We start from the raw sequence: 21,267 nt of genomic DNA on the forward strand, positions 1-21,267 counted from the left end.
TTTTCAAAAAAGACTTTAATCTTACACACAGTGATGCTGAAACAAGACATCAGAAGAAGAAATGTCTGCAGTATCGCTGTAATGCTAACCCGACTTCGAACAGTTCAAAGAGTTGAGCTCCTCACCGATAGCGTGGCTGTGGATGCTAGTGTGAAGGTTGGCTCAGACTCAGAGGTGATTTCTCTTACAGACGTATAATCTGTCTGCACTCACTGGCTCGGTAATATGGGGCAAGTAACTGTCAACATGTCAAACAGGACATCAGCAAAAGTCAATATACCATATATACTTGAGTAACAGTAGATCTCATGTAAAAGTCAAGCTCTGGCTTTTGGCCATAAAAAAAAAATTAATTCTTCAGAACTTGGGCGAAATTCTCCGTTATCGGCGGAAAGTCCGCCGATCGGCGCAAAAATCGGCGCAAATCCGACTTGCGTCACGTCGGAAAAATGGGTCGATAGTCTCCGGCCTGAAATGGGCTAGCAGCGATGTAACGGGATCCGCGCTTGCGCAGTGGTTCACGCCGTGCAGCGTCATACGCGCCGCACGGCGTGACGGCTCATAAGGCCGCGCTGCTCCCCCCACCCGACCGGAACACCCGACCGCAACACCCGACTGGATGGCTGGCCGCCGCTCAGCCCCGAGGTTCGAGTCACGCGATGTGGAGGCGCTCTTGGACGCGGTGGAGCAGAGGAGGGACGCCCTGTATCCCGGGCACGGCCGCAGAGTTGCCCCACGCCACAGCCGGCGTCTGTGGAGGGAAGTGGCAGAGGCCGTCACCGCTGTGGCCCTGACACCACGGACAGGCACCCAGTGCCACAAGAAGGTGAACAACCTCGTCAGAGCAGGCAGGGTGAGCCTCCCCATATCCCCCCTCCCCCATATCCCCCCTCCCCCATATCCCCCCTCCCCCACATCCCCCCTCCCCCATATCCCCCCCTCCCCCATATCCCCCCTCCCCCATATCCCCCCTCCCCCATATCCCCCATATCCCCCTCCCCATATCCCCCCTCCCCCATATCCCCCCTCCCCCATATCCCCAAGTGAATCCAGCCCTAACTTTAACCTCTGCAATGCACGCGCAACCGATGGCGTGCATTCATATACCTGCCGAACAGTGTTGCCTTTTACCCCTGCCACACCCCCACCCCCCCGCCCCCCACCCCCCACAGGAGAAGCGCGCACACAACAATAGGGAGCATGTGAGGAATGGAGGAGGCCCCGCTGATGAGAGACCACTGACCGAACACCAGGAAAGGGCCCTGGAACTGGCTGGTGGACCTGAGGACCGGGAGGTTGCTGATGCAGAGGTCGGGGGCGTAGTAGCAAGTGAGCCACCGACAGCCCGTCCCCATATCCCCCCTCCCCTATATCCCCCTCCCCCGTATCACCTGATCACTGCCTGATGTCTCACCATGCATCTTCATTGTGTATCGCAGGACCAAACGTCCAGGCACCCATCCCCGCAGATGCAGACCGCCCGCAGGATGCCCCTCGGAGGCCACGGGAGACGGAGAGACCCGGACCCTCCGGCATGTGACGCCCGCAGGATGCCCGTCGGAGACCACGGGAGACGGAGAGACCCGCACCCTCCGGCATGCGACGCCCGCAGGATGCCCCTCGGAGACCACGGGAAACGGAGAGACCCGCACCCTCCAGCATGCGACGCCCGCAGGATGCCCCTCGCACACCACGGGAGACGGAGAGACCTGGAGCAACAGGGAGACGACACCCCCGTCACGTGCGGGAGCGACCACCCAGCGTTGAGGGGGGCAGCCACTGGCCCCCGTCACATCCGAGCCAGGACACCACTACCCAGGACACCACTACCCAGGACACCACTACCCAGGACACCACTACCCGGGACAGCAGTACCCGGGACAGCACTACCCAGGAAGACGAAATACCGGACAGTGACTCAGAGTGGATGGGTGGAGACGAACCCCCACCCCAAAGTGCCATGGACTCAGAGTGGGACGAAGAGCACGACACAACGCCACTGCTGTCACCAACACCCTCCACCATCGCAGAAACACTCACCACGGTTGGGCACTTTAGTGATGAGGGGTCTGGTACACTCACTGGTGCGCACAACACAGCCGTCCCGGTACAGCAGGTAGAGGTAGGAGCAGCAGAGGGGCCGGGCGGTCGGAGGGCAGCCCAGCCCAAGCGAACATCTGCCGCCCAGATGGATCCCGGGTTCCTGGAGTTACCACACCCACACATAGATCCAATGCAACCATCGACCCGGAGACAAGCGAAGAGGGTGATGGGCGGCTTGCGGCGGCTGTGGTCGCAGGTGGAGGAGTCCACCCGCGTCCAGGAGCTGGGAGTGGTGCCGGTCATGCGTGCCACCCAGGCCGACACCGCACGGGTGGCGTACGCGGTGGAGGCAATGGGTGCGACGGTGTCAGACATGGGGAACGGTTTGCGAGGCCTGGGGCTTTCCGTGCAGGCGGCGTCTGTGGCCCAGGAAATGGCTGCCCTCTCACAGGAGGCCATGAGCCAGTGCCAGCGCCAGATGGCAGAGGCGCTCAAGGCCATAGCCCAGTCTCAGCAGGCCATGGCCCAGTCTCAGCAGGCCATGGCCCAGTCTCTGCAGGCCATCGCTGAGTGCATCGGCGCCAGTGGCCATGTGCGAGCCGGCGTCGCACTGTCACAGACAGGGTTTGCCAACCCCCTGGGCTCCATGGCTGCAAACCCCTGTCGATACCAGCACGGGCCTCCAGGACTGGCAGCGCCAGATGTCGGGGGGGCGTCGGATGGCCAGTCCGTTCGCATCCCCACCCATGTAGAGGCCTGAGGGCCATCGGGCACCCTGAGGGAGGAGGAGGTGGTGTGGTCCGTCCCGGCTCCCTCTGTAGGGGAGGTCCCGGTACACCGCGACACCTCGGACTCCCCCCCTTCCGTCCCAGGTGCATCGGGTGGGCAACGGGCAGGACAGGCTGGCAGCTCGCCATCCCAGTCGCCCGGGCCGCAGCCTGGCCCATCTAGGCCAGGACGCCCCAGGAAACGGCCGCCAAAGGGATCCAGTGTCAGAGGGCAGGAATCACAGGAGTCCACCTCCAGATCTGCTGTACCGTCTGGGGAACCACGTAGACGTAGTCAAAGGGCCCGTAAGGCCAAACAATTAGACACTGAGTAAGTTGGCACGGTTGCAGGGCACAGATGAGTTTTAGGGGCTAGGGCACGTGCATGAACTCCTTTGGTTATTAAAGTCAATGTTACACCTACAGAAGCTGCCTTTGTGCTCTGTCCAAAGTGTGCGGGGGTGTCATGTACGTTGAGCGCAAGTGTGTGAGTGAGGGGTGGTCTTACCTCAGCCCCAGGTGAGTCTGCCCCCTTCCCCCTGGGCCGCCATCAACATCCCCCGGGCAGAGGACGGGACCGTGCGCTGCAGTGTCACAGCCGCATGCAGGGATGGTCCGGGTGGATGGTGGTACTGTGGCCATGGGTCAGACATAGTCCAACGATGTAGAGCCAGGAGCTCACCGCAGGGCGGGTTGTCATCATCCTCCATGGCCTGCGATAGACACGCGTCCACCCGCAACTGTGTGAGCCCGGCCCGTTGTGCCGCAGGTGGATCGGCAATGGGGGGGGGGGGTGGTGTGCATGCGGGTGGGGTGGGTGGGGTTGGGGAGGGGGCTGAGGGTGCTGGGTGGGTGGATGGGTGGGGGGTGTGGGTGGTCGGCTGTTGCCATGGTGTGCGGTCTGTGGCCATACTACCCGATTCCCACGCCCATTTAGTCAGTGAAGCGGGCGTCTATCAGTCTGTCCCGTGCCCGCTGGGCCAGCCGGTAACGGTGGACAGCCACCCGCCTGTGTCTACCCCGTCTGCCCTGACCATTACCCCCATCCCCCTCATCTGGGGAGGACTGCGCCTCTTCCTGCTGCTCCTCCACTCTGCCCTCCTCTGCCTGCGGCACAGCGCCCCTCTGTTGGGCTATGTTGTGCAGGACGCATCACACCACAATGATGCGGCCGACCCGATCTGACCGATACTGGAGGGCGCCCCCAGAGAGGTCCAGGCACCTGAAATGCATCTTCAGCACGCCAAAGCACCTCTCTATCACTCCCCTTGTCGCTACATGGGCATCATTATCATGGTTCTCCGCCTCATTGCGTGGCCTCCGTATAGGCGTCATCAGCCACGATCGCAATGGGTAGCCCCTGTCGCCCAGCAACCAGCCACTCAGCCGGGGATGGCGTCCCTCGTACATGCCGGGGATGGATGACCGTGACAACACGAATGAGTCGTGTACACTGCCTGGGTGACGGGCGCAGACGTGCAGGATCATCATGCGGTGGTCGCAGACCACCTGTACGTTCATCGAATAGGTCCCCTTCCTATTAGTGAACACGGCCCTGTTATCTGCAGGTGGCCGCACGGCGACGTGCATCCCATCGATCGCACCCTGGACCATGGGGAACCCGGCCACGGCAGAGAAGCCCACGGCCCGGGCATCTTGGCTGGCCCGGTCCACGGGGAAGCGGATGTAGCGGTGCGCCATGGCATATAGGGCATCAGTCACTGCCCGGATGCACCGGTGCACCGATGTCTGCGATATGCCGGACAGGTCCCCACTCGGTGCCTGGAATGACCCCGTTGCATAAAAGTTCAGGGCCACCGTAACCTTGACGGACACGGGGAGAGGGTGTCCCCCGCCAGTGCCACGCGGTGACAGGTGTGCCAGCAGGTGGCAGATGTGTGCCACGGTTTCCCGGCTCATCCGGAGTCTCCTCCTGCATTCCCGGTCCGTGAGGTCCTGGTATGACTGCCGGGGCCGGTACACACGGGCGCCCTCGGGTGCCTCCGTGGCCGTGGGGCCGCGACGTCCTCCTCCCCCTCCTCGTCCTGTCGGTCGGGTGTCCCTCCAGCCTGGGCGGCTGCCGCCTGCCCCTCTGCAGCAGCCTGCGCCGCCTCTCTGGCAAGCTCCTCCTCCTCCTCATCCAGGGCAACATAGACATGAGCGGCTGCCGCCACAGCGGCCAACATCGCTGGATGATCTGAAAGCATGACTTGCCCTCCCATCCCCCTCCCCAGCAGGGACCCCCCCCGGCACGGACCCCCCCCCCCAACCTCCACCCCGGCACGGACCCCCCCCCCCCCAACCTCCACCCCGGCACGGACACCCCCATCCCCCTCACCGGCACAGACCCCCCCCCCCCCCCCCCCAACCTCCACTCCGGCACGGACACCCCCATCCCCCTCCCCGGCACGGACCCCCCCCAACCTCCACCCCGGCACGGACCCCCCCATCCCCCTCCCCGGCACGGACCCCCCCCAACCTCCACCCCGGCACGGACACCCCCATCCCACTCCCCGGCACAGACTCCCCCCCAACCTCCACCCCGGCACGGACCCCCCCACCCCCCTCCCCGGCACGGACCCCCCCATCCCCCTCCCCGGCACGGACCCAACCTCCACCCCGGCACGGACCCCCCTCCCCCTCCCCGGCACGGACCCCCCCCCCCAACTTCCACCCCGGCACGGACACCCCCATCCCCCTCCCCGGCACGGACCCCCCCCCAACCTCCACCCCGGCACGGACCCCCCCATCCCCCTCCCCGGCACGGACCCCCCCCATTCTCCTCCCCGGCAGGGACCCCCCCCCCCAACCTCCACCCCGGCACGGACCCCCCCATCCCCCTCCCCGGCACGGACCCCCCCCAACCTCCACCCCGGCACGGACCCCCCCCCCAACCTCCACCCCGGCACGGACTCTCCCTCCCCGGCACGGACCCCCCCCCCAACCTCCACCCCGGCACGGACCCCCCCCACCCAACCTCCGCCCCGGCACGGACCCCCCCATCCCCCTCCCCGGCACGGACCCCCCCCCAACCTCCACCCCGGCACGGACTCATCCCCCAACCTCCACCCCGGCACGAACCCCCCCATCCCCCTCCCCGGCATGGACCCCCCCAACCTCCACCCCGGCACGGACCCCCCCCCCATCCCCCTCCCCGGCACGGACCCCCCCCAACCTCCACCCCGGCACGGATCCCCCCATCCCCCTCCCCGGCACGGACCCCCCCCAACCTCCACCCCGGCACGGACCCCCTCCCGGCACTCCCCCGGAGCCCAGCCTATTCTAATCACCCACCCCGCCCCCCCTACCGCACACACACACACAAGCCGAGACACACCTCTCCTCACGCATTCAGACTGCGGCCACGCCATCGCCTGCCCAGAGCCAACCCCCCAGGCCGTCACTCACCTCCACGCTGGTCGGCGTGAACCTGGAGCACAGGGTCACGCCGATGAAAAGGAGGTTTAATTTACGTCGACGTGAACGGTCATCACGTCGACGGGACTTCGGCCCATCCGGAAGGGAGAATATCGGCAGGCCGAAAATCGGCTGCCTTGCGCAGACCCGTGACATTCTCCGACGGCAGCGGCGACATTAACGCCCCGCCGACTTTTCTCCCTTCGGAGACTTCGGCAACCGGCGGGGGCGGGATTCACGGCGGCCAACGGCCATTCTCCGACCCTCTGGGGGGTCGGAGAGTGACGCCCCAGGTGTGTTAATCGACCCCAGCTTTTAGCCAAATATTCCAAACTCCTGCTTACCACCCACTTGCCGCTGAAGTCAAGCTTGCTCTACCAACTCATTTATCGAATCATAAAATAGCACATCATTGAGCATGGCTGCTCAGTCCTCGTGTCTGCGCATGTCAGCATTAAAAATATTTTTTTACTTCTTTTGTGCTACTTTTGATGGCAGGGGTGGAGGGAACAGTCCCCAACCTGGCAACTCTGTTCCACTGAGAAGATGGGAGAGGGTGGATTTCAGCCCTCAGAACTATTACTCGTGTAAAAGTCGACCCCTTACCTTTGAGCTAAAAATTTTGTCTCAGAAACTTTACATGAGTATGTGCTGTACTCTGCAGGGGCGGGAGGAACATAAAGATTCAAAAAAGTAGACTGTGAAGCCATTAAAACCACTTTAAATAAAAAGTGCTCTCACTTCCGTTGGCCCTATTTCTGCTTCTTCCATTCCCTTCCATTTATGTGTATTTAGTAGTCATTGATAATCTGGTGATCGATAAATTGTACCAACAAAATGTCAACTTTTGATCTAATTTACCACCAGCAGACAGGGGAGCACGATCATTGGCTTGCGAGGTCAAACCAACAATTTCAAGGGACTAGGACGGCAGACCTCAGAACAGCTGTGATTTAATGGCAACAGTCTAGGATTGGCCGCTTGCTTTTGTATTGCTTTGTGATAGAAAAAACACAGGTATTTTGTTTGGCAGCATTAGGATTAGCACTGGAACTATACTGAATCTTCAATTAACTACCTCCACTTTTAGCACAGTGGGCTAAACAGCTGGCTTGTAATGCAGAACAATGCCAGCAGCGCAGGTTCAATTCCCATACTGGCCTCCCCGAACAGGCGCCGGAATGTGGTGACTAGGGGCTTTTCACAGTAACTTCATTGAAGCCTACTTGTGACAAGAAGCGATTATTATAATTATTATTATTCAACACGATTCTGTTTGATCCTGATTATACTTACATATTTCCATGCCAGTGATAATTTCTTCCAGCATTTCTGTGACAGGCTCAGTGGGGATTTCTGTAAATCAGAAATAACCAAAAATCTTTTTAAACCAACACTTTTGTTTAAAGAAAGATCTTATAATATATGCTCTTTTTTAACCTCATATTTAAAACTGAAAGTGTCGTCATTCACATAGAGTTATATAGCTGAGGTTATTTAGCTCTTTGTGCCTGTTTCTCATCTTGGGAAACCATGGAGGCACTTTATCCTCACGTTTGATGCCAACTGTGTTGTGTTCTGTGATCTCACCGTTGTAATGATGTACACAGAACATCTAGTTGTTTAACTGGAACGATGATTTATTAGCAAACACGTGGAAAGATAACTAACAGATTACTATCCAGACAGTTACTCAATGAGTTCGGTGAACCCTCCTGGAGCTATTCTAAGTGTAGACTATCCTGTTGTACATCTTACTACCAACTGCGTCACATAATGGATGTCTGACGCCGCCAGCTGGTTGGAGATCGCATTACTAACTACATACAAAATTATACATAGGCATATCACCATAAACTGTACCTCAAACATGATCATGACAGAGCCTCACAGCAAAAACTCTCACATTATATTGGGCATAAATTATTTTCCCCCTTTTGTCAGCAGCTGTTTACTTTGAATAAAAACAAAGCCTGCAAATTCTTACCTGCCACAGCATTAATACAAATATCATCCTGATTATAGTTTTTGCTTATTAATGTTCAGTTCTATTCAGAATGCAGAAAGACATACCTTCGGGAGCTAAATTAATTCACAGGACACATTTTTTTCTCTGCATGCTTTTCATTTGGCTTTTTCAGAGGAGGAAAAGCAAAAAGCAGCGGCGAGATTCTCCGTTTCTGAGACTAAGTGTTGACGCCAACGCAGAATTCGTGACTTTCACTACAGAAAAGCTGGCGCCACACCTGGACCGATTCTGCTACTGTTGAGGGGCTAGCAATGGTGCCAGGTGGAACACAATCGATTCTAATGAGAAATGGTGCCGGATTCGCTAGTTTGACGATTGACACTCAGGAGGCTGACAAGCTGCAGCCGCATATACACACTGCACTACCCACACACACCCCAGCCAACAGGTGGCAGCGAGGGCAGCAGCCCCGAGGTTTACCGCGTGGGGAAGACCACGCACAACCACCGGGAGCGGGAGAAGACTGTAGGGGGACTGCTGGACCTGCGGCCCCTCATCATGGCTGAGCAGAGGGCCCTGGATGTGATCGGCGGGTGGAGCTCAGCGGCAGGTGAGGAAGTGAGACCCTGCTGAGTTGCGTTTCCCCATAACTCGTGTGCCAACTCCACGCCCCCGCCCTCACCACCACACCACACTCACATGCTAAACCCCCCCCCCCCCCCCGGCCCATGGTCTAATCATGCGTCTTGTCTTGTGTCTTACAGGACCTGCTGGGGATGGGGCTGGTCCATCAGGCGTCCCCCGCCCCAGCCAGGGCCATAGCCGCCCCCTCTGGTGAGCCGAGCACTGATGGGGATGGCAGCTCGGACACAAGCCTTCCGCCCGAGACTCAGGAGGCCCCGGAGCTCGGGTCGGAGGATGACAGTAATTTTCCTTCACGGCTGCCTCCAACACCCTGCACCATCCCATCGGTTCGGCATGTTAGTGAAGAAGCTCCTGGGACACTATCTGGTGCGCACCACACAGTTGACCCGGTATAGCAGGTGGAGGTAGGAACACCCGAGGGGACAGATGGTCGGAGGGCAGGCCAACCCGAGAAACTAGTTGTCATCCAGACAGGACTCAAGCTTCTGGAACAAACAGTCCCAGCTATAGTGGAGATGCAGTCGCAGAGCCAGGGGACTACATGAGGGATTGACGGCGAGCATCCAGTACCTGCAGGCACAGTTGGAGGAAATGGGTGGACCCTGTGGGTGGTCCGTGCTCCCCCCTCCTCCACCCCCCCCGTCCTCCCCACCCCTGACCATCCCCACCACCGCCGTCCCAGGGATCAGATGGAATGGTCAACTCGCATGCAGGGATCATCCAGGTGGACGGTGGAAAATGCTACCATTGCCATACGATGCAGAGCACTGGTGCTTATCGCAGAGCAGATTGTCATCATCCTCCATCCCATGGATCAGATGCGCTGTTACTGCCAACCGAGGGCCCGCATCGCGTAGTGCATCACGGAGGGAGTTTCAGGCGGGTTGGCCCGGGGAGGCGTGACGGTGGGATGCGGAGTCCGTGCCCCTGGCCAGTTACCCCCTCCACCTCGTTACCCCCTCCACCTCCTTACCCCCCCAGTTGGTGAACCTGGAGGCAATAAGAGCATCACATGCGCGTTGGCCCTGGCGCATAATGTCGTGAGGTCCCCCCCCCCGCGCCTGCCTGGGTCCCATGTTCTACCCACCCTACCCCTCCCCCCCATCCTCCTCATCAGATGAGGCCTTCCGTTCCACCTTCCCCTCCAACACATCGCCTCTCTGCTGTGCGATGTTGTGGAGGATGCAGCAGGCTGCCACAATGCGGGCAACCCACTCAGCATCATACTGGAGGGCCCCTGGACCAGGCACCGAACCGCATCTTCAAGAGGCTGAAACACCACCCGATCACGCTCCTGATTGCTGCATGGGCTTTGTTGTAGCGGGTCACTGCGTTGCTCTGTGCCCTCTGGATACGCGTCATCAGCCACGACCCCATTGGATAACCCCTGTCGCCCGAGAGCCACTCCCCGTCTTGTGGGGGGGCATCTCGAACATGACAGGAATCGTCGAGTGTGCCAGGATGAAGGCATCGTGCACACTGCCTGGGTATCAGGCGCAGATGTGTATGATGCGCAGTTGATGGTCACATATCAGCTGCACGTTCATTGAGTGGTACCCCTTTCGGTTTGTGTACAGCGGCCTGTCATCTGCAGGTGCTCGTAGGGGGACTTGCATCCCATCGATCACCCTCTAGACCTGAGACATCCCGGCGATGGCTGCGAACCCTGCTGCCCGGGCATCCTGGTGGGCTCGGTCCACATTGAATTGAATGGATTGAACTGCCCGGGCATACAGGGCTACCGTGATGGCGCAGATGCAACTGTGCACCAAGTTCTGTGAGATCCCGGACAGGTCACCACTTGGTCTGGAAGTTAAGGGCGACCGTTGCATAGAAAGTCATGGCGACCGTCACATTGATGGCCACCGGGGGTGGGTGTCCTCTCCCGCGGTCCCAGATGTGCCATCATCTGGCAGATATGTCGCACTGGCTTCGGCGGCATGCCCAGTCCGGCAGGTCCTCGAATGACAGGCAGTGCCATTGCACGCGAGACCCCATGCAGCGTCTCCTTGGCACCTCATCCTCCTCGGCCTGTTGGGCAGCCGGTTCTCCAAACTGCGTGGCTGCCACTTGTCCCTCTGCGGCACATTCCACTGCTGCGCTCTCAGCTGCTGCAGGTTCCTCCTCCTCCTCGAGCAGCGCCCGCTCGTGCAGCCCCGAGCATCCCCCAGGGCTGTGGCGACTATCAGGAAGGCAACCAATGCTGGTTGAATTCCAATATCCATTGTCTGCAGGGGTTGAAAGGCCGACATGTTAGCATGATGCGTACCCCTCCATGGGCAGCACGGTGATGCAGTGGTTAGCAGTGCTGCCTCACTGCGCCGAGGTCCCAGGTTCGATCCCGGCTCTGGGTCACTGTCCGTGTGGTGTTTGCACGTTCTCCCCGTATTTGTGTGGGTTTTTCCCCCACAATCCAAAGATATGCAGGGTAGGTAGATTGGCCACGCAAAATTGCCCCTTAATTGGAAAAAATGAATTGAGTACACTATATATATATATTTTTAATTATGCATACCCCCGTGCCCAGCCAGGTCCACCGGGCTCCATGGTGGTCCCGGTTGGCACCGTGGACTCTGTCTCGCATGTCCCTCCCTCCCCCCAATACCCGCACCCCTGGCCTCGTCGGTGGCCTCTAACCTTGGCACCCGTCCCTGATGCCAGGAGTACTGTTGGCTGACTTCCGGTTGCGGCTATGCCTAGGTAGGTCGCACGTTCGGCAGCTCCCGCCGGGAACGGACTTTTGGGCTCTCTAGAGGGGCCCCAATGGCAATTGTTCGACGGCTTCCAGTGTGGGAAGGTGACAGAAAGGTCCCCCTGACATTATATGGATTGGACCAGGAGTGGAGCGGTGAAAAAGGTGGTCTTGGAGCAGCGAAAAGTGAGAGGGAGAAAAAACAAGATGGCGGCGGGTGGAGACCATGCAGCATGGGCGCAGGGGTTGCAGGAGCAGCAGAGGCTGCTTTGAGGACTGAAAACCGAAATGCTGGCGCCAATGAAGGCGGCCATTGAGAAGCTAGTGGAGACCCAGAAGGCCCAAGGGGCGGCGATCCGGGAGGTGCGGCAAAAAGCCTCGGAGAACGAGGACGAGATATTGGGCCTGGCAGTGAAAGTGGAGGCGCACAAGGCGCTGCACAAGAGGTGGGCGGAAAGATTTGAGGACCTGGAGAATAGGTCGAGGAGGAAGAATCTTCGGATTCTGGGTCTCCCTGAAGGAGTGGAGGGGCCCGATGCTGGGGCATATGTGAGCACGATGCTCAATTCGCTGATGGGCGCGGGAGCCTTCCCGAGGCCTCTGGAGCTAGATGGGGCTCACCGGGTCCTAGCAAGGAGACCCAAGGCCAACGAGCAGCCAAGGGCTGTAGCGGTGAGGTTTCACCGCTTAATGGACAGAGAATGTGTCCTGAGATGGGCCAAGAAAGAGCGGAGCAGCAGGTGGGAGAACACGGAGATCCGAATCTATCAGGACTGGAGTGCAGAGGTGGCTAAGAAGAGAGCTGGTTTCAATCGGGCTAAGGCGGTGCTCCATCGGAAGGGGGTGAAGTTCAGTAAGCTGCAGCCAGCGCGATTGTGGGTCACGTTCCAGCATGGAGTTTAATACGGACTGAAAAGTTGGACTCAAATTGAGGGTTTGTTGTGGGGGGATGTTTACTGTGTATATAATGTTTATTACGTTTAGGGAATGTTCCTCTGGTTTGGGTGCTGGATGGGGATGGGTGAAAGGATTGGATGGGGAGACTGTGAGAGAGTGTGGGCATCAGTGTTGGAGGGGCAGACCCCCACGAAGGAAGAGGGGGAGTGGAGGCCCGGGGATGGGGAATTGGGGTAAGGCCGCAAAAGGAGCTGCGCCAGAGGGGCCGGGCCGGCTCAGGAAAGCGCGGGCTTTTTCCCGCGCTAGGGAAGGAGGGGGGTGGGCGGTGCTGAAGAGGAGCGCACACTGACTGCCAGGGAGGGGGAGGGGGGATTCTCACATTGGAGGGGGTCGATGGAATGGCGGGAGAGGCAGGGGTCAGCAGGAGTCAGCTGACTTACGGGAGTGTTATGGGGGAGCAAAAGGGCTAGATGTGGACCTAGCGGGGGGAGGGGGAGGGGAGAGGGGGGGTATAGGGTTGCTGCTGCATTGACCAAAGGGGAGCTGGAAGTAGGAGAGGTGGTTGGGGCGGGGGTCCGTCGTCTGGGGGACTGGTGGGTGCGGGAGGCGTGGACACGTGGCTGGCCTAGAAAAGTAGAAGGCTAGTCAGCGGTGGGGGTGGGGGGTGGGGGGGGGGGGGGTGGTGAGAGCAGCCCCCCAATCCGGCTGATAACTTGGAATGTGAGGGGCCTGAACGGGCCGGTCAAGAGGGCCCGGGTGTTCGCGCACTTAAAGGGACTGAAGGCAGACGTGGTTATGCTCCAGGAGACACATTTGAAGGTGGCAGATCAGGTTAGGCTGAGAAAGGGATGGGTAGGACAGGTATTCCATTCAGGGCTGGATGCGAAGAACAGAGGAGTTGCAATACTGGTGGGGAAGCGGGTGTCGTTTGAGGCAATGAATATTGTAGTAGATAATGGGGGTCGATATGTGATGGTGAGCGGTAGGTTGCAGGGGGTGCGGGTGGTACTGGTAAACGTATATGCCCCGAACTGGGATGATGCCGGATTTATGAAACGCATACTGGGTCGGATTCCGGACCTGGAGGTAGGAAGCTTGATAATGGGGAGGGATTTCAACACGGTGCTGGACCCAGCACTGGATCGCTCTAGGTCCAGGACGGGTAAGAGGCCGGCTGCGGCCAAGGTGCTTTGGGGGTTTATGGACCAGATGGGGGGAGTGGATCCATGGAGGTTTGTCAGGCCCTAGGCCAGGGAATTTTCCTTCTTTTCCCACGTCCACAGAGCCTACTCCCGGGATAAGAGTTTTTTATTTTGAGTAGGGCGCTAATCCCAAAAGTGGAGGGAACGGAGTATTCGGCCATAGCCATCTCTGACCACGCCCCGCACTGGGTGGAGCTGGAGTTAGGAGAGGAGAGGGACCAGCACCCGCTGTGGCGTCTAGATGTGGGATTATTGGCGGATGAGGAGGTGTGCGGGCGGGTGCGGGGGTGCATTGAAAGATATTTGGAGGCCAATGACAACGGGGAGGTGCAGGTGGGGGTAGTCTGGGAGGCGCTGAAGGCGGTGGTCAGGGGAGAGTTGGTCTCCATCGGGGCCCACGGGGAGAGGAGTGAGGGCAGGGAGGGGGAGAGGTTGGTGGGGGAGATCTTGGGGGTGGACAGGAGATGTGTAGAGGCCCCCTGGGAGGGTCTACTCGGGGAGCGGCGGATCCTCCAGGCTGAGTTTGACCTGTTGACCACGGGGAAAGTGGAGGTGCAGTGGAGGAAAGCGCAGGGGGCGATGTATGAGTATGGGGAGAAGGTGAGTCGGATGCTGGCACACCAGCTTTGTAAGAGGGAGGCAGCGAGGGAGATAGGTGAGTTAAGGATAGCGGGGGGAGTACGGTGCGGAGTGCGGTGAGAATAAATGAGGTATTTAGGGAACTCTATGGGGATCTGTAAAGATCTGAGCCCCCAGCGGGGGGAGAGGGGATGCAACGATTTTTGGATCAGCTGAGGCTCCCGAGGGTGGAGGAGCAGGAGGTGGCTGGTTTAGGGGTGCCAATTGGGCTGGAGGAGCTGGTTAAAGGATTGGGGAGCATGCAGGCGGGGAAGGCCCCGGGGCCAGATGGGTTCCCGGTCGAGTTTTACAGGAAATACGTGGACCTGCTAGGCCCGTTGCCAGTGAGGACTTTCAATAAGGCAAGGGAGGGGGGGACCTTGCCCCCGACAATGTCCGAGGTGCTGACCTCTCTGATCCTGAAGCGGGCCAAGGACCCACTGCAGTGTGGGTCATATAGACCGATCTCGCTCCTCAATGTGGATGCTAAGTTGCTGGCAAAAGTGCTGGCTACGAGAAATGAGGACTGTGTCCCGGGGGTGATTCATGAGGACCAGATGGGATTTGGAAGGGGCAGGCAGCTAAACACTAATATGCGGAGGCTCCTCAATGTGATTATGATGCCCTCGGTGGAGGGAGAAGCGGAGCTAGTGGCAGCTATGGACGCGGAGAAGGCCTTCAACCGGGTGGAGTGGGAGTATCTTTGGGAAGTGTTGCGGCGGTTTGGGTTCGGGGAGGGGTTCATCGGCTGGGTCAGATTGCTAGAGAGACCCGGTGGCGAGTGTGGCTACGAATCGGCGGAGGTCGGAGTACTTTCGGCTGTACCGAGGGACGAGGCAGGGGTGCCCCCTGTCCCCCTTGCTGTTTGCATTGGCAATTGAGCCTCTGGCCATGGCGCTAAGGGAGTCCAGGAAATGGAGGGGATTGGTCCGAGGGGGAGAGGAACACCGGGCGTCGCTGTATGCGGACGACCTGTTGCTGTATGTGGCAGATCCAGTGGAGGGGATGGCGGAGGTCATGCGGATCTTAAGGGAGTTTGGGGACTTCTTGGGGTATAAGCTTAATGTAGGGAAAAGTGAGCTCTTTGTGGTACATCCAGGGGACCAGGGAAGGGGGATAGATGATTTGCCGTTGAAGAGGGCGGAAAGGAGCTTTCAGTACTTAGGGATCCAGGTGGCTGGGAGTTGGGGGGCCCTGCACAAACTCAATTTGACGCGGTTGGTGGAGCAGATGGAGGAGGATTTAAAAAGATGGGATGTGCTGCCACTCTCGCTAGCCGGCAGGGTGCAGTCGGTTAAACTGATAGTCCTCCCGAGGTTTCTTTTTGTGTTCCAGTGCCTTCCTATTATGATTCCCAAGGCCTTTTTTAAACGGGTAGGTAGGAGTATCATGGGTTTTGTGTGGGCAAATAAGACCCTGAGGGTAAAGAGGGTGTTTCTGGAGCGTAGTAGGGACAGGGGAGGGCTGGCTCTGCCGAATTTGTGCGACTAAGGAGTACTGTTGGCTGGCACTGGCCTTGCCAAGGGTATGCACTGCAGCCCACGTAGGAGCTGCTGTGTGTTGCCCTGCGTGGGCTGCGGGTGGGCAGAGGGGTGTGGGCGGCACCCATATGGCCTGTGTCAGTCTGCAGAACCAGGGGTCAAGATGGGCGGTCAGTGGGTGCTTAGCAAGTTAGCCGCCATAATGCCGGGCCCTACCTGGGCACTGCCCCAGTCCTGTGGGGGTCACCCCGGCCACTCGGCCTGATCCCCCTGTTTCCCCCCCCCCCCCCACCCCAGCCAGCCTGGCCAGTGCCCGAACTCGGAGGCCTGTAGTCGCTCTTCTCCATGTCCTACCTCATCTCTCTCTCCCTCAGCAGCCACCACGCCGGTTTCACGATTTTTCAAAGCACAAGTGAATCGTGCTATCGGGAACTCAGCCCATCGGAGGAGGAGAATCGCGGAGGCCCTGGAGAATACCACGTCGGGCCCTCTAATAATGTGCAAACGGTGTTTACTGTACATGCGTTCTGGTACTCACTGACGCCGCTGTCGAGGTGACGGAGAATCGCGATTTGGTGTCAAATCGGCGCCTCCACTTTCACTGCCAGGCCCAAGATCTCGTCCTCATTCTCCGAGGCTTTTTGCCGCACCTCCCGGATCGCCGCCCCTTGGGCCTTCTGGGTCTCCACTAGCTTCTCAATGGCCGCCTTCATTGGTGCCAGCATTTCGGTTTTTAGCTCCTCAAAGCAGCGTCTCAGAAACCTCTGCTGCTCCTGCGACCCCTGCGCCCATGCTGCTTGGTCTCCACCCGCCGCCATCTTGTTTTTTCTCCCTTTCTCCCTTTCACTTTTCGCTGCTCCAAGACCATCTTTTTCACCGCTCCACTCCTTGTCCAATCCATATAACGTCAGGGGGACCTTTCTGTCACCTTCGCACACTGGAAGCCGTCGAACAATTGCCATTGGTGCCCCTCTAGAGAGCCCACAAGTCCGTTCCCGGCGGGAGCTGCTGAACGTGCGACCTACCTAGGCATAGCCGCAACCGGAAGTCAGCCAACAGTACTCCTGGCATCAGGGACGGGTGCCAAGGTTAGAGGCCACCGACGAGGCCAGGGGTACGGGTATTGGGGGGAGGGAGGGACATGCGTCGGAGCGGCATGGCGGGAATCTTTGTTGTCAACGGCGATTCTCCGACCCTGTGCGGGCTCGGAGAATCCTGGCCCTCACTTTACTCCATACCACCCTACGACAAAACAGTTCAGGCTAGAATCTCATCTCGTTGCACAAACTGTGAAAATGCACTCTAGAATTCTGTGACTAAAAATCCCGCCACACCGCTCCGATGCCAGGACGCGATTCTCTGGCGACTGGAGAATCGGCGGCAGTCGCGCATGCGCCATCGATGCGGCGCAGGTCGGGGGCCGTTGAAAGAGGCCCCCGCGGCGATTCTCCGAAGTCGACCAGCCGAGTTCCTGCCTAGTGGTTCACATATGGCACCAAGCGGGAGCTCGGACCCGCGAACGCGGTGGCCGTCCTTGGGGGGACGGGGATCAGATCCGGGGGAGGGGGGCCTCCACGACGGCCAGGCCCACGATCGGGGGCTACCGAACAGCAGGCGTGCGCGATCTGGGGGGGGGGACCTACCTTCTGCGCGGGCCCACAGTGTCGCTACGCCATGTTGTGCGTCGCCGGCGTGGAAACGGGCACCATGCGCAGGTGCGGAAACGTCCGTTGCGCGCATGCGCCGACCCACGCCAGCAGTGCAGAGCTGCGTATCGGCACCGGTGCTGCGTGGAGCACTCCAGTGTTTACGCCGGCATCAACACTTAGCCGGAATTTTGGAGAATCCCGGCCGAGGTCTTTAAGTACAGAGAGAGCCAAGTGAAGGTGAGTTGAAACTGCACAAGCAGCTTAAAAAAAAGCCGACTCTGTATTTATTCGTTCCCAGAGCTGTTGGGGAGGGTTTAAACTAATGTGGCAGGGGGATGGGATCCAATGTAGGAAGTCAGGGGGGGGGAAGTAAAACAGGGCCAGAAACAAAAAGTAGTAAGGGGGAAAGTGTAAGGCAGAGAAGCCATAGTCAAAAATCAAAAAGGGCCACAGAATAGGGTACAGTGACTGAGGAGAGTGTGAAAATGGCCAATACAGGATTGAGGGTGTTGTACCTAAATGCGCGCAGTATATGGAACAAGGTAAATGAGCTTGTTGTGCACACTGAAATTGGTCGGTACGATGTTGTGGGCATCACAGAGACGTGGCTGCAAGGGGATCAGGGCTGGGATCTAAATAGCCAAGGATATCCAAAGGACAGGCAGATGGGCAAAGGGGATGGGGTTGCATTGTTAGTTAGGAATGAAGTTAAATCGATAGCAAGGAGCGATATAGGATCAGAAGGCATAGAATCTCTGTGGGTAGAGTTGAGGAATGGCAAAGGTAAAAAGACCCTGATAGGAGTTATGTGCAGGACTCCTAGCAGTAGTCAGGATGTGGCAGAAAATAAATCAGGAGATAGAAAGGGCATGTAAGAAAGGCAATATTACAATAATCATGGGGGACTTCAATATGCAGGTGGACTGGGAAAATGAGGTTGGTAGTGGATCCCAAGAAATGGAATTTGTGGAATGTCTATGACCGCTCCGCGGACAGTGGCAGGTGGGGAGTTTGACTGGGGCGGTACACCTGTCACACCGTAACGCAGGTGTCCTAAGGCGAGCTCAGGGAGGACAGAAACCTCTCGTGGAGCAGAAAAGGGGCAGCACGGTAGCATTGTGGATAGCACAATTGCTTCACAGCTCCAGGGTCCCAGGTTCGATTCCGGCTTGGGTCACTGTCTGTGCGGAGTCTGCACATCCTCCCCGTGTGTGCGTGGGTTTCCTCCGGGTGCTCAGGTTTCCTCCCACAGCCCAAAGATGTGCAGGTTAGGTGGATTGGCCATGATAAATTGCCCTTAGTGTCCAAAATTGCTCTTCGTGTTGGGTGGGGTTACTGGTTAGAGGGATAGGGTGGAGGTGTTGACCTTGGGTAGGGTGCTCTTTCCAAGAGCCGGTGCAGAATCGATGGGCCGAATGGCCTCCTTCTGCACTGTAAATTCTATGAAATCTATGAGATGGTTTTTTGGAGCAACTTATGACAGAGCCTACTAGGGGACAGGCAGTTCTGGATTTGGTGATGTGTAATGAGGCAGACTTGATTAGGGAACTTAACATAGAACATAGAACATAGAAAATACAGCACAGAACAGGCCCTTCGGCCCACGATGTTGTGCCGAACCTTTGTCCTAGATTAATCATAGATTATCATTGAATTTACAGTGCAGAAGGAGGCCATTCGGCCCTTTGAGTCTGCACCGGCTCTTGGAAAGAGCACCCCACCCAAACTCAACACCTCCACCCAACACCAAGGGCAATTTGGACCTTAAGGGCAATTTATCATTGGCCAATTCACCTAACCCGCACATCTTTGGACTGTGGGAGGAAACCGGAGCACCCGGAGGAAACCCACGCAGACACGGGGAGGACGTGCAGACTCCGCACAGGCAGTGACCCAAGCCGGAATCGAACCTGGGACCCTGGAGCTGTGAAGCAATTGTGCTATCCACAATGCTACCGTGCTGCCCTTGAGAACAAATATATCTACACTATATCATTTTACCGTAATCCATGTACCTATCCAATAGCTGCTTGAAGGTCCCCAATGTTTCCGACTCAACTACTTCCATAGGCAGTGCATTCCATGCCCCCACTACTCTCTGGGTAAAGAACCTACCTCTGATATCCCTCCTATATCTTCCACCTTTCACCTTAAATTTATGTCCCCTTGTAATGGTTTGTTCCACCCGGGGAAAAAGTCTCTGACTGTCTACTCTATCTATTCCCCTGATCATCTTATAAACCTCTATCAAGTCGCCCCTCATCCTTCTCCGTTCTAATGAGAAAAGGCCTAGCACCCTCAACCTTTCCTCGTAAGACCTACTCTCCATTCCAGGCAACATCCTGGTAAATCTTCTTTGCACCTTTTCCAAAGCTTCCACATCCTTCCTAAAATGAGGCGACCAAAACTGTACACAGTACTCCAAATGTGGCCTTACCAAAGTTTTGTACAGCTGCATCATCACCTCACGGCTCTTAAATTCAATCCCTCTGTTAATGAACGCGAGCACACCATAGGCCTTCTTCACAGCTCTATCCACTTGAGTGGCAACTTTCAAAGATGTATGAACATAGACCCCAAGATCTCTCTGCTCCTCCACATTGCCAAGAACTCTACCGTTAACCCTGTATTCCGCATTCATATTTGTCCTTCCAAAATGGACAACCTCACACTTTTCAGGGTTAAACTCCATCTGCCACTTCTCAGCCCAGCTCTGCATAAGGTGAAGGAACCCTTAGGGAGCAGTGACCACAATATGATAGAATTTACCCTGCAATTTGAGAGGGAGAAGCTGCAATCAAATGTAACGGTATTACAATTAAATAAGGGTAACTACAAAGACATGAGGGAGGAGCTGGCCAGAGTTGATTGGAGAATGGCCTAGCAGGGAAGACAGTGGAACAGCAATGGCAGGAGTTATTGGGGGTTATTAGGGAGGCACAACAGAAATTAATCCCAAGGAGGAGGAAACATGCTAAGGGGAGGACAAGGCATCCATGGCTGACGAGGGATGTCAAGGACAGCATAAAGGCTAAAGAAAAAGCATTACAAAGTGGTGAGGATTAGTGGGAAACCAGAGGATTGGGAAGCCTTTAAAAGCGAGCAGAGGACAACTAAAAAAGCAATAAAGGGGGAGAAGATGAAGTACGAGTGCAAGCTAGGTAGTAATATAAAGGAAGATAGGAAGAGATGTTTTCAATATATAAAAGGTAAAAGAGAGGCAAAAATAGACATTAGACCACTAGAAAATGTGGCTGGAGAAGTAATAATCGGAAACAAAGAAATCGCAGACGAACTGAATAGTTACTTTGCATCAGTCTTCACGGTGGAAGACACCAGTGGGATGCCAGAGCTCCAGGAGAACCAGGGGGCAGAGGTGAGTGCAGTAACCATTACTAAGGAGAAGGTTCTGGGGAAACTGAAAGGTCTGAAGGTGGATAATCACCTGGACCGGATGGACTAACCCCAGGGTCCTAAAAGAGATAGCTGAGGAAATTGTGGAGGCATTAGTGATGATCTTTCAGGAATCACTGGAGGCAGGAAGGGTCCCAGAGGACTGGAAGGTGAAGAATGTAACACCACTGTTTAGGAAGGGAGGGAGGCAGAAGACGGGAAATTATAGGCCGGTTAGCCTGATTTTGGTCATTGGAAAGATTTTAGAGTCTGTTATTAAAGATGAGATTGCGAAGCACTTGGAAGTGCATGGTAAAATAGGACTGAGTCAGCACGGCTTTGTCATAGGGAGGTTGTGTCTGACAAATCTGTTAGAGTTCTTTGAGGAGGTAACAAGCAAGTTAGACAAAGGAGAACCAGTGGACGTAATTTATTTAGATTTCCAGAAGGCCTTTGACAAGGTGCCGCATAGGAGACTGTTAAATAAGTTAAGA

General features: G+C 57.2%; 1 protein-coding gene across 1 annotated transcript in view; it reads right to left on the minus strand.

Moving 5' to 3' along the window:
- LOC140396897 (inactive carboxypeptidase-like protein X2) overlaps window positions 1-21,267 on the minus strand; it is a 118,939-nt gene that overhangs the window by 83,153 nt on the left and 14,519 nt on the right. Inside the window, exon 3 of the mRNA XM_072485744.1 lies at window positions 7,524-7,583. Within this exon, the coding sequence (XP_072341845.1) occupies window positions 7,524-7,583 (60 nt within the window). The remainder of the gene's footprint in view (window positions 1-7,523; window positions 7,584-21,267) is intronic.

This window comes from Scyliorhinus torazame, chromosome 20, assembly GCF_047496885.1.
Source record: "Scyliorhinus torazame isolate Kashiwa2021f chromosome 20, sScyTor2.1, whole genome shotgun sequence".
NCBI classification, from domain to species: Eukaryota; Metazoa; Chordata; class Chondrichthyes; order Carcharhiniformes; family Scyliorhinidae; genus Scyliorhinus; species Scyliorhinus torazame.